The sequence below is a fragment of the Tasmannia lanceolata genome, unplaced genomic scaffold (genome assembly GCF_043159265.1).
Source record: "Tasmannia lanceolata isolate RefF3 unplaced genomic scaffold, GAP_Taslan_0.1 ptg000003l, whole genome shotgun sequence".
Taxonomy (NCBI): domain Eukaryota; kingdom Viridiplantae; phylum Streptophyta; class Magnoliopsida; order Canellales; family Winteraceae; genus Tasmannia; species Tasmannia lanceolata.
Window position 1 is genome coordinate 4779852 of NW_027518680.1, and position 14024 is coordinate 4793875.

The window sequence follows — 14024 nt, forward strand, 5'->3', positions numbered from 1 at the left end:
TCTAAAACTTCCCTTTTAGCAATTTGAAAAAATATTTCCAATCAAAAAAAGGAAATTTGAAAAAAAAAAAAAAAAAGCTTTGTGAATGGGTGAAAATCAAATTCAACATGGAAGTCAGCAACATCCATGGTCATCACAACATCCATGTTTTACGAGAAGTAAGTTTTTAAGTATTAACAGAACTTACCATGGATGAGGATCGCATGAGAACTGGCGGAGCTGGCAACGAGTAGGGGATGCCAGTTCTACCATTGAGAACAGTCACGTTTCCATCAGAATCGACATCCACAATAGCTGAATCTCCCTCCTTGATCACTCCTGTAAGCATCTTTTCCGCCAAGATGTCCTCCAACAACCTCATGATTGCCCTTCTCAACGGCCTCGCCCCATAACTTGGGCTATATCCTTCCTCCACCACCCATTCCCTGAACCTCTCCGTAACCTGAACCTCTATTTTTTTTGCCTTCAGCCTCTGAAACACCTCCTTTAACATTATATCTGCTATATCCTTCACCTCTAGTTTTGTCAGCTGCCGGAAAACAATCATCTCATCCAGCCTATTAAGGAACTCTGGCTGGAAGTGTAGCTTAAGCTCCTCTGTCACCAGGCTTTTTATCCGGTTGTCGCTGCTGTCCTGCTCGTCATGGTCGACATCAAACCCAATCCGTCGACCACCATTTTCGATCACGCTATTTCCGACATTGGATGTCATTATGACGAGTGTGTTCTTGAAATCCGCAGTCCGGCCCTTGCTATCCGTCAACCTTCCATCTTCCAAAATCTGAAGCATTAAGTTGAACACATCGGGATGGGCCTTTTCTATCTCATCAAATAGGACGACAGTGTAAGGGCGGCGGCGAACGGCTTCAGTAAGTTGGCCACCCTCGTTGTAGCCAATGTAACCAGGTGGGGCGCCAATGAGTTTGGAGACTGTGTGACTCTCCATAAACTCGCTCATATCAAGACGAATCATGGCTTCTTCGGAGCCAAAGTAGTAGGAAGCAAGTGCCTTTGCCAGTTCAGATTTCCCTACACCAGTAGGACCAGAAAATATGAAGCTAGCGATTGGGCGGTTGGGGTTTTTGAGGCCAATACGGGCACGTCGGATAGCACGGCTAATGGCTCTGACAGCTTCGTCCTGCCCAATGACTCGCTTGTGTAGAGTCTCTTCCATCTTAAGAAGACGGTGACACTCATCACTAGAGACTTTCTCAACAGGGATTCCAGTCCAAGATGAGACTACGTGTTGTATGTCTATTTCAGTAACAAGAGGACTCGCAGTGTTGCTTCTCTCCTTACCTTTGTCTTTTAGGGAAGAGATCTGAGCCTTCAGTTCCATTTCCCTATCCCGCAGTTCCCCAGCCTGTCAAGAATTCAACAGTGTAAGCATCCTGAAGTGGATGACATGGCCATCTCCATCTATATTACCAAGCAATTTGCATTTCTGAAATCAAATTATGCTATATATTGCAGCTGTGAAGTTTAAAGTACCTTTTCAAAGTCTTGGCCGCGGACAGCTTCATTTTTCTCCTTGGTGATCTTCCTGAGTTCTTTCTCAAGCTCTCTGGTATTTTCAGTGACCTGCCACAGAAAGACCAAACGCACTCAACGTACAGTAGAGACAATGTTTCTAAGTGTTGACAAGATCTGAACAAGTAGACATACCAGTGCATGGCGAAGCCGAACACGAGAACCAGCCTCATCAACCAAATCAATTGCTTTATCAGGGAGGAAGCGGTCACTGCAGCACATGGAAAGATATATAAGAAGAAAAACAGATGCAAGTTCTATGCTAGCAATGCTGAGTGAATAAGAATGTTAGAAAGTAAAACAGATGATAACCAAGGATTAAAGTTTTAAACCAGTGTCTTTCTTTTTTTTTCCATTTTTCTGTTGTATAGAAGAAAATCAGATACATATATAAAGAGTACTAAAGAATTCTCCAGGGGGAGCAAAATCCCTACTATCAGTGACTGTAATCAACCTCCCTATTGTCAATTCACTAGGGTGCATGCTTATTCCCGTTGATCACATTCGGACTCAAGAGCAAGGGAATGATTCAAGTTTCAAGTATTGAGAGATTTAGGATGAGTACTAGAACATGATGCTCCACAAACAGAACAATTCTTTTCAGTAGGTACACTGTTGAACAATCTTTTTGAGTAGGTACATTGTTTGCAGATAAGTCATATTGATGATGTGTTCCAGATCTGGAAGCATATCAATCAATCAAAATTATTTATTCTTTATATCATGAGACAACTTCATCTGCATTCTCTGCAATGCATTTTATATTAACAGTAAAAGCTGTGCAAGTTTGCCCTCAAGAATAAAACAAACTTTGGTCTTTGTCTCTTTAACTTTAACTTTGTGGTCCTATGCCATCCTGGTAACATTGATCAGCCAAAAGCAATGTGTTCTAATTTCCTGACCAGCCACCAAAATGGCAAGGTGATTTGTCTTGCTGGACCAGCCAGAACCAGATATGACCAGGCCATTTAAAAAAAAAAAATGAAAATGTAAATTGATTAAAATAATTTAACAATGAAATACTTGTGTATCATAAATGTTACACAAAATAATAAATATTTCTTGAAATAATGGATATAAGAAGATATTTAAGGAGTTAAAATATACTATCAAACAGCCATGGTTACAACTAAAGATGGTGAAGTTGGGCTGCTTTTAGCATGACTAGTGTTTGCTGTCTGACTGATTGAAGCCATAGTTTGAATATATTGGTCCTTTAAATATCGTGATATAACGGACCTTTAAATATCGCGCCATATTGCCTGAATATCACGACATTTTAAAATATAATCAATTTATCTCAAGATATCTGACAACATATTGGCATCAGAGGTGGGGCCAATGCTGATATTATATATTATATATAATATATAATATATACTATATTATATATACAATATTGTTCAACATATCTAAAACCCTGATTGAAACCGACCAAAAGTTAGATGGGGCTTCCAGTAAAGAAATAAAAAATTAAAGAAACCAGAAAAAAAATGGAATGACAAAGAAAGAAAAGGTGATATATTGAGAAAGAAGGGAAGCTCTCTAGAGGAAGACTATTATGGGGGAAATACGATGAGGCTTGGAGTGGATGGGCAGACACGGCGAGAGAGTCAAGAAGAGGTAGGATCTTGGATGGATGGCAGTTGATGTGTAGTGTTATAAGGTAGTTTTTATCTTCTGATTAGATAAAGGGAAGGAGAGGGAGTGGGAATTAGGCTTTGGGAAGGTTTGTGGTTAGGTAATGCTCATTTGTTAGCCTGTCTTCAAAAAAAGGGGGTTGTGTCCTTGATTATTATGAGAGAGTGTGAGGGAGGGTAGTGTGGGGATGAGCTTCGCATCGTAACCTCAGAGGCATGGAGTTTGCTTGTTTGATTGAGTTGCTGGGTCAACTTGGAAATATGTTTGTGCCTAATTTTTAGAGGATAGTATGAACTGGACCTCTGTGGGAGTAGGGGTGTTTTTTGAAATAGTTCTAGGAAAATTGTGTTGACAGCTCAACATTAGCCAATCATGTGGGAGCTAAGGATTCGAATGAAGCAGAAGCTCGTGGTTTCCTACAAGGGCTCCTTATTTTCACCGAGAACCTTGATGCACCCTATGGGTGAAGGGAGACTCAATGTTATTGCTTGGGCTACTGGGTATAGTGGTGCATATAATAGATAAGACTAACGGTTTAAATAAAGGTAAGAATTCTTCTTTTTGTCTGTTTCTAGATGTCCAAATGATTTAGATGACTCCCTTGATCAAAGCGGGTTCCATAGAGATGTATCTGTAGTGTGGCAATCTATGCCTGTAATGTAGCATTTTCTTTGTATTTTTCTTCTTTCTTCAACAAATTTTGAATCGTTTCAAAAGAGAATAATAATAACAGAAGTTTGATAGATTTCATTTCCTTCTTCTTGTTTTTATGTATGACTAAGTGGCAATTAGCAATGCACCTTATGCAAAGTTTGGTGGGACTCCAATGAGACAAGAAAATGAGACTGAAATTGCAATTCCATAACCCTGCTGATATAAACAGGGGGAAAAGTATATCTATTGAATAAGCCAATTCAGGACAAAAATTGAATCAAATGGCTGGTTCATATGAAAATCAATCATTTTTACGAACTCCGCCAGACCCCCGATTCCAGCTGAACCTGTTGAACTAATCCAATAAGAAATGGATTGTTTTCAACATTATTGATGTATAAGTGTATGTGTCGGGCACATAGGTCTGTAGGGTGTCTAGTTGAGTTGGAAAAAAGAGATACAAAATCTAGGGGTGTTCATTATTCGGTTTTAACCGAATAACTGAACCGAACCGAATTGATTCGGTCGGTTCGGTTCGGTTTTTTGCTAATTCGGTTCGGTTTGATTTTTATTTTTGGTTAATTCGGTTATTCGGTTTCTGTTATCTAGGGAAAAAAATTCGGTTAACCAAATAACTGAAATTAACCAAAAATAAACATTATTTTTTCAAAAAAATGGTGTATGGGCACTCTGTAGGATGATCCAAACCGTCCATTTGATTGATCACAACTTCAATAGGTTGTGCCTAAAAAACTGTTTCGATAGATTGATCATAGCCTCCGATCAAACCGTCCAAATAGATTTTTTTTGTCTTTTTCTTTCACTATTCGGTTAACCAAATAACCGAATTTTTAATCAGTTCGGTTTTCGTAAAATTCGGTTCGGTTTCAGTTTACGAAATTTGATAACCGAAATTATTTCGGTTATTTCGGTTCGGTTATAACCGATTGAACACCCCTAACGAAATTGTTTCATTTCAAAAGAGATACGAAGTGATTGTATACCCTTTCTTCCTAAATACTAAACAAACAGTGCACGCTATTACTGGAGCACTACTAACCTAATATACTGGTGTGACAATTGGGCAGCAGCAACTAGAGCCTCATCTCTATAACGAAGCTTGTGGTGAAGCTCATATTGTTCTCGTAGCCCTTTCAAAATCAGTATTGTCTCATCAACAGACGGTTCAGGCACCTTTACTGGCTGGAATCGCCTTTCCAAAGCTGGGTCTTTCTCAATGTGCTTTCTGTATTCATCGAGCGTCGTAGCACCAATACACTGCGCCAGATGAAAAAAGTACTTTAGCACTGACTATATTAAGATATGTTATAACTCCTACTTGTTTCGCATTAAAGTCGAAGACTAGGGGAAGCAGAAGTTTTCCAATTTAACCACACAGAAAAAGAGCAATAGTCGATTATTCCCCTTTCAACCAAATTTTCAGCCCATGGAAATCTAAGATTTTTATTTTTTAAGATTTATAAGAGACAACAGACTTTAAAAAAAAAAAAAAAAAAGGTAAGAGACAACATACTTTTCCTAAAAGCTAGAGAAATAAAGTGACACATGAGTAAGAAAACCCCAGGTGTAGATATGAAATCTAAATTACCCGCAGTTCGCCTCTTGCAAGTGCTGGTTTCAAGATGTTTGCAGCATCATTGGCACCCACGGCGTCTCCTGCTCCGATTAGAGTATGAACCTCATCAATAAAGAGTATAACCTCATCATTTTGTTTAATTTCTTCCATCAGCCCCTCTAATCTTGCCTCAAACATTCCACGATACATCGTGCCAGCAACGAGAAGGCCCATATTCAGAGAAAACACCTGAATTGCAAGAGAAACAAATTCTGAACATTAGTTATGCGATTTTTATAGAGTACAATGAGAGCAAGCCAAAGATAAAAAATCAGGGATGTCCATCAAAGGAATAAAACAATCAACCAAGTGCAGGTGAAGAGCCCATATATCTGTAAAATTACAACAACAAAATTGACTATGAGAAAGCTTTACGTGTGAGAAGTAGATTAGAATATTCCTACAGGCCCAAAAACATGTAGCCAACATGTTCTAGATCCTTCATCCAGGAAAGGCCCACCACCAGAGATGTTACAGCCTGAAACCACTCCAATCAAACGAAACCATTCGGAGAACTTGAGTGTGGACCGTTGCTCAATGTTTCCTTACCCGTCCATTTGAAGGCCAGGAAGTGAATGTGGTAGGAATGTTCCATCAGAATGGATTTCAGCCTATAAAATCTTACACGGTAGAGTTTTAAGGGGTAACGGTCCAGATCATGCTAATGTAAAGTGGCTGTCCATGACCCAAATGAAGATTTTTGCCCCAAAACAATTTCATAATGAAGAAAGTCTCAACAAATTTGTGCACGAATGGAAATACCAAAACATGGTTTAAATTGAGACTTGAAAGCACTAATTACAACTGACTTAATTAGTCAAATGATCCTAGCTCTCACCTTCTTCCCCTCAATTGTTTCTGGAACATCACCATTTGCAATGCATTGAGCAAGCCCTTCTGCAATTGCAGTCTTCCCAACACCGGGCTCTCCAATAAGGCAGGGATTATTCTTTGTCCGCCTGCCTAAAATTTGGGCCATGCGCTCTATTTGCTGCTGCCTTCCGACAACAAGATCTAATTTACCCTGAAAAGAATAGATACGTTTAGAACCTTCATTCATTATTTTAATGGCCAAACTATCACATGGCTACAAACAATGTAGAGGAGTAAAAATGACACAAAAACCTCCTCTGCGAGCTTTGTCAGATTGGTGCTGTACTCCTCAAGTATTGGCATCTTCTTCTCCTCCAGTGTTGGCATCTCCTTCTCCTCAAGTGTTGGAATCTTGTTCTTGTTTTTTTTCTTTTTCTTTTTTTTGAATGATTCCTCAAGTGTTGGCATCTTATTGCCACTCCTTCCTCCTCCAACCCCAGCACCAACAGCCTCAGTACTTTCACCCACCATGCGGATAACCTGCTTACACCAAAAAGGTTCAGATTTTGAAATCAAGTGAGCGGGATGTCTGAAGTAAATTGGATTATAAGAATAATAAGAGATGGGGATATGAAACTTGCCTGTGTATGAATGCTACTAGAGTCAGCTCCAAGGTTCTCAAGCACGCGAGCAACTACACCTTCACCCTCATGAAGTAGTCCCAAAAGTAGGTGTTCTGATCCTATATAGTTATGGCCTGAAACATTCCATGGTTTTGAATTTGTATGTTGGTTTAGTAATTCAAAAGAATTTTAATAATAAGATCCCCTCAATGAAAATTTAAAAATAAAATAAAAGATCCCCTCAATTAAATCAAATATTGTTCTTTCGTGCAGATATGAAGGCCATACAAGGGGATACTTCACACAGTCAGTCTTTTGAAAGGAAAAATACTGTTTTTCGTTGTTGAATGGAAATAAATATAAAAACATCTTCAATAAAAGGTATTATTGTAAGATCCCACATCGGAAAGGGAGAGAGTTCCCGGGCTATATATGTAGACCCCTTCTCTCCCTGTGTAGACGCATTTTCCGCATCCCTGCGGGGTGGGTCTGGCACGGTAGTGATGTGGAAGAACAATACCGGGGCGGGTTGTGACCCAGAACCGGAAAAATATCTACACAGTGGGTCGGAGCATGACATAATGGTATTGGAACTGTAACTCCTCCAGTACGGTATGCCAGCGAGGATGTTGGGCCCTAAGGGGGGGTGGATTGTAGAATCCCACATCGAAAAGGGAGAGGCTATATATGTAGTAGACCCCTTCTCTCCCTGTGTAGACGTGTTTTCCGCATCCATGCGGCGTGAGTCGGGCACAGTAATGATGCGGAAGAACAAAACAGGGGTGGGTTGAGACCCAGAACCGGAAAATATCTACATGGTGGGGTCGGGGCATGACATAATGGTATTAGAGCCGTACCTCCTCCAGTACGGTATGCCAACGAGTACACTGGGCTTTAAGGGGGTGGATTGTAGAATCCCACAACGGAAAGGGAGAGAAAGTTCCCGGGCTATATATGTAGACCCCTTCTCTCCCTGTGTAGACGCGTTTTCCGCATCCCTGCGGGTTGGGTCGGCCACGGTAGTGTTGCGGAAGAACAAAACCGGGGTGGGTTGTGACCCAGAACCGGATATATCTACATGGTGGGGTCGAGGCATGACAGAATGGTATTAGAGCCGTACCTCCTTCAGTACGGTGTGCCAACGAGTACACTGGGCCCTAAGGGGGGTGGATTGTAGAATCCCACATCGGAAAGGGAGAGAAAGTTCTCAGGCTATATATGTAGACCCCTTCTCTCCCTGTGTAGACGCATTTTCCACATCCCTGCGGAGTGGGTCGGTCATGGTAGTGCCGCGGAAGAACAAAACTGGGGCGGGCTGAGACCCAGAACTGAACAATATCTACACAATGGGGTCGGGACGTGACATAATGGTATCAGAGTCGTACCTCCTCCAGTACGGTGTGCTAGCGAGGACGTTGGGCCCTAAGGGGGTGGATCGTAGGATCCCACATCAGAAAGGGAGAGAAGGTTCCTGGGCTATATATGCAAACCTCTTCTCTCCCAGTGTAGACGCATTTTCTGCATCCCAGGGGGTGGATCAGGCACGGTAGTGCTGCAGAAGAATAAAACCGGGGCGAGTTCAGACCCAGAATCGGACAATGTCTATACATCGGGGTTGGGGCGTGACATAATGGTATCAGAGTTGTATCTCCTCCAGTATGGTGTGCCAGCGAGGATGCTGGGCCCTAAGGGTGGGGGTAGATTGTAAGATCCCATATTGGAAAGGGAGAGAAAGTTCCTGGGCTATATATGTAGACGCCTTCTCTCCATCTATAGACACATTTTCCGCATCCCTGTGGAGTGGGTCAGGCAAGGTAGTGATGCGGAAGAACAAAACCGGGTCGGGTTGAAACCCAGAACCAGACAATATCTACACAGTTGGGTCGGAGTGTGAAAGAAAGGTATCAGAGCGGTGCTTCCTCCAGTACGGTGTGCAAACGAGGACGCTGGGCCCTAAGGGGGTGGATTGTAGAATCCCACATCGGAATGGGAGAGAAAGTTCCTGGGCTATATATGTAGACCCCTTCTCTCCCCGTGTAGACGCATTTTCCACATCCCTACGGGGTGGGTAGGGCAAGGTAGTGCTGTGCAAGAACAAAATTGGGGCGGGTTGAGACCCAGAACCGGACAATATCTACACAGTGAGGTCGGGGCGTGACAGAATGGTATTAGTGCCGTACCTCCTCCAGTACGGTGTTCCAGCAAGGATGTTGGGCCCTAAGGGGGGTGGATTGTAGAATCCCACATCGGAAAGGAAGAGAAAGTTCCTGGGCTATATGTAGACCTCTTCTCCCCTGATGTGTTTTCCGCATCCATGCGGGGTGGGTCAGGCACGGTAGTGCTACGGAAGAACAAAATCGGGGCGGGTTGAGGCCCACAACCAGACAATATCTACACAGTGGGGTCGGGATGTGACAATTATATTATTAAAATTATTAGTTAGGGGGATAATGCCGGTTCATAGAGAGTCCTTATCAACCCTAACGCTTGGTGACCAAATTACTATGATTGCAGACTTAACCAATGTATTTCAGTGGATGGGGCCAGGAGTTATGAGTTAAGATGAGCAAGTCAGTGGCCTATTTCTGGTGCAAAGGTCTGAAAGAAGATACCAAGTTGCCGGGCTTCCTCTAGTGAAAGTTCCAAAACATGTTTCGCACAAGGAGTAAATGGGATCTCCATGGCCACAAATCCACTACCCCTTCCAATGATCTTCTCCACTTCCACACGGGCATCCTTCAAGTTAATTCCCATTGATTTCAGAACTTTTGCACCAATACCAGTCCCTTCACCAATAAGGCCAAGCAAAATTTCCCCTGTACCAACAAAATTATGTCCTAGCCATTTTCCTTCCTCTTGAGCAAGCTTAATCACATTAATTGCCTTTTCAGTGAAGCACTCGAACATGGCTACTGCAACGGCGTGATTACCCTTTCCCCGAGGAGCACAAATAGCAGATTCGACCACAGAATGAAAATCACAGTCAGATCTTACTACTGTGTCCAATGAATCAGATCCTCGCAATCCTGTGAAATGTTGCAGTCTTAGAGGTTTCTTCTGGATATTATTCATCTTTTGCATTCTCATATTAGTCATCTTTCCAGTTTTCTTAGAGCCTCGAGGTCGGTCATGGTTTTCACAAACAAATGTAGCAGGGTGGGATGCTGACCAAACCAGAGAGCCAGCCATGATACTGAACGGCTAGAACCACCTAGATTTGTAGAATAGCAGCCTGCAAACAGTACAGGTGCACAAGATTAGTTGATGACAATTTAAACATGGCTAGGTACAACATAGCTATCCTTTTTCTTAAAAAAAAGAAAAAGAAAAGATAAGCATACAAAGCCTCATTAAATAACCCTGCTACAAAAAATAACCGAGAGGGAAACTTATAACTGAAACCTGCCCACGAGGACACTATTATAAGGTAAAGTACGCTCTTCTATTGACGAATCCCCACCCGCAAATAACTGGGACTCAAAGTGATCAAAATTACGTATGTGCTTTCGAGTTTCAACATTAGATCAACTGTCAAAGTATTAAAAACTTTACAATGAAAAAACAAGAGAAATAACTAGGATGCCTATAAATCAGATTTTATGTTTGGACTAATGATTGCATACAAGCAGCAAATAAACAATCCACCACATATTTATTGGATAAAATAAATCAGGATAATGATACCCAAAATATTGCTATGAGATGACACAAAAGCAATCAAATCGGTTAAATAGCATAAGTACATCAATACAAAACCAATATTGTTGGTCAATGGCATCCTTGACGGTCATTGATCATGCACATGGCTACTAAGGAAATAAAATTCCACTATTACATGCAGAGAGGGGATTAAACCAGATGAAAACAAGCATGAGGGACTCAATGAATTTTCTCGGGTCCTCCTCGGTCCAATGAATTTTCTCTTGTCATTCAAAAAAGAAAAACAAGCATGAGAACTCAAAAATAAGATAAGGAGCAACAATGCTGCAGTCTCTACTCCAAGTCTCCAAGAACTACTACAAGGTTCCATTATTCCCTACAATGGCACTAAATAAACCAATAAAAAAAGTGGCAGCAGTCATTGATGACAAGCCAACAGATAACAGATCCTTGCCAAATTCACCATCCCGAATGTCCCACGAATGTAAGTGATTTTGCTCATAGATCACACTGGTTCAGATGCTTTAGATTTTCAGGCTATTTATTGATTATTTCGAATGAAAACATTACCAATTAGATCTATGAAGAGCAAAATCACTCATTACCCAGGTCACTATGATTTGGAAATAGATGTTTTTCTTGTCCAGGTATGCAAAAAAGGACAGTAGTTCTGTTCAACATAACATTAGGGACAACATGAACTAATTTGAATATGGTCAGGACTCACGAGTGTCAGTAACATACATGGAAGCCTAAGGGACTCAATTATGTTGACTAAGACATTAGAAATTTAAAATTATTATCAATTTCAGAAAAAAGCAGAGAAAAAGAAAAAAGATGCTTCTTTAGCATTCTGTATAAGTCTCTGATTCCTATTACACCTACACAAAGGAGACTCGTGTATGGGTTTAAACAATCACATACGCGCACACAATCACACATAGTTAGTAAAACTCCGTTATCTGTTACCATTATAAAAGAAAAGAAAAGAAAGAAAGAAAGAAAATCTACAGAATAAACAAAATTACGAGCTGAAAATCAACATCACCAGTCCTTAGGGGCAACTTCAAAAATCCCCTCAACGATTTTATTTCAGTTTCTTTGACACCCATTATACATTTCCAGTTTCACAAAAATGAATAAACATTACTTACTAGGTATCATTGCATTGATAAAAAAAAAAGTTCAGAATTAAAATCTCGCAGTTAATAAGACGAAAGAAAACAATATTTCTAGAAATGGGTTTTGCATCCAGAATACCCAAATGCACAAATTAAAATTTCAAGAATATTCAATCAATCAATTGCAGAATAAAAATCACACTATATATCTAAGTCCAACCCCATTTATACTCAACTCAACTCAACAAAGCCTTTGTCCCAAACTAGTTGGGGCTGGCTAAATGAATCCTTTAGAAAAAATTCATAAAGAATGTCAAAGGAATCTATCCGACTCTAATCCTGGCTCTAGTTGGGTTCTCCTATGTGTATCATTTTCTTCCATTCTATCCTATCCAAGGTCATGTTCTCTGTTATTTTCTACCCAAGTTGTCTTCTGTCTGCCCCTACCCCATTTATGCTTTATCAAAATCAGCTATAAAGAAAAGAGAAGAACAGTAGACCCATATTCCAATCCATGCCAAACAGTTTAAAGATACCCAAAAAAAAAAAAAAAACGCAAGAACAGGACCCACGCCCTAATCTAAATCCCATGAGCACAATGCAGAAAACCCAACTCACAAAAGACAACACTAAAGTAAATGAACATAAAAAATGAAAAAAAAAAACACTCTAGGCAGTGAGAGATATATACCAAAATCAGTGACCTGGGGGAGCTGGAATTATTAAGAAACCCTAAGCCTGAGATTGCAATAAGAAGAAGGAAAGGGTGGATGGATGAAAAAGGAACTGTGTGTAATCCTTTCCTCTTTTGGGAGGCTGTTACGTGCATGAGCAGTTTCCATATTGGGGGTTTTTGCATTAAGAGTCTCCAACTATCACTATTTTGCAGGTAATGTGAATACAAACGGTGGTATATTTTAAATTATTAAATGACGAAAATACCCCTTATTCTTAAATAAAGCAAACCTATTTGTCTTGGTTTTCATTGAGTTGAGCACTGAATATTCCAACCGACAAGTACAAGTCTGGCCTGTTATCATTGGTCCCACCCTGATAGAATGATTCTAGACCCTTGATTCTAGTAGGGTTTAATACTTTGTACATTTGGCATGTGAACTGACCATGTGGGGCGCTTTGTAATGGCCCACCATATCAATAGTCTAAATTTAAACACATATGTTCCATGGGGGACCCGATGATGATCTTTAGGATTTAACCCTAATGGCACTATTATCGGGGTTATTTATTTATAGAGATTTTATATGATGTGTGCACCTGAAGTCTTAGTATTTTCAGAAAGTACAGGGACCCACTTTCTATGATGATCCACACCGTTCATTTGAGGGCCCACAACCTCTTTATAGGACATAAGAGGTTCACGTAGTTGATGGGGACTCACCAGTGGTGTAGGGAATTTAACCGCGTAGAACTCACCCCTAAAAGCTAGCCGTTAGAGGGAGGGATTAGCTGCTTTTACGTGGAACCCTGACACATGGCTTTTGTCCTTCTTAGATATCTTCTTCTCCTCCCCTCGGAGTGAGGAATTCCAATAGATGGGAAAGCAAAAGTTTCAGTGGGACCCACCTGTTCACCAATCCGAGCGCCTTGTATTTGGGGGGCCATGGGCCAAAATGCACTCATCCGACAATTATTAAGCAAACTGATATCGGCACGAAAATGTTTTGATAATTGGATGACTACGCTTCTTTTACACCTTTCTAATTGGCCGTTGATAGCTGTTTTGGAGCTGTAATAGCTTTTTAAAACTGGTTAAAGCAATCTAAAACGAACAAGGCCCAAGGAAACCTTAAAGCAATCCCTCTACCCAGACAATACTGGCCCCAATCTCTTGCATGAATTGATCCTAACCGTTGGCGTCACCCGACCTGACCTGAACCTGAACTCCGTCCTCTAAATTTATCATACTTTTCTTTGGGTTATCATTTTCCTTGTATTTTTCTGTTTGGCCCTAGGTGAACCCGAACCCAACCCTACTCAACCCGACCCGATATCGGGTTAGATGAGTTGGGATAGGGTTGAAAGATTTAGAGGCGGGTTGGGTTAGGGTTGACCATCCTCAACACGAGGCTCGGTTTGGGTCGGATTATGGTTGAAGGAATGCCATCTCGGGTTAGGCTAGGGTTGGTCTCAACCCGATCCAACTAGCCCGAGCGCCCGTACTTATTTTATACTTCTCTAATTGGCTGCTGATAGTTTTTTCAGAATTGTAATAGAATTTTAAAGCTGGTTAAAAAGTTGTAAAACAAAGTGATTTGTCTCATTATCAAAACAAGGTGGATGTCAACCCCTTGTTTTGGACTAATAGGTTCCACCTTAGATTGATCA

General features: G+C 40.9%; 1 protein-coding gene across 2 annotated transcripts in view; it reads right to left on the reverse strand.

Annotated features, from left to right (window-relative positions):
- LOC143848607 (ATP-dependent Clp protease ATP-binding subunit ClpA homolog CD4B, chloroplastic-like) overlaps nt 1–14024 on the reverse strand; it is a 48514-nt gene continuing 34490 nt past the window's right edge. Inside the window, exons 1-10 of one of the 2 annotated variants that reach the window (XM_077357593.1) lie at nt 12370–12565; nt 9510–10129; nt 6916–7031; nt 6587–6814; nt 6300–6485; nt 5435–5650; nt 4886–5103; nt 1666–1741; nt 1492–1581; nt 1–1363 (exon numbers count right to left, since the gene is read on the reverse strand). In XM_077357593.1, the coding sequence (XP_077213708.1) occupies nt 167–1363; nt 1492–1581; nt 1666–1741; nt 4886–5103; nt 5435–5650; nt 6300–6485; nt 6587–6814; nt 6916–7031; nt 9510–10086 (2904 nt within the window). In that variant the 5' untranslated portion in view covers nt 10087–10129; nt 12370–12565 and the 3' untranslated portion in view covers nt 1–166. Of the gene's footprint in view, nt 1364–1491; nt 1582–1665; nt 1742–4885; nt 5104–5434; nt 5651–6299; nt 6486–6586; nt 6815–6915; nt 7032–9509; nt 10130–12369; nt 12566–14024 lie in introns of those variants that run through there. The other variant, XM_077357585.1, reaches the window with a different exon arrangement.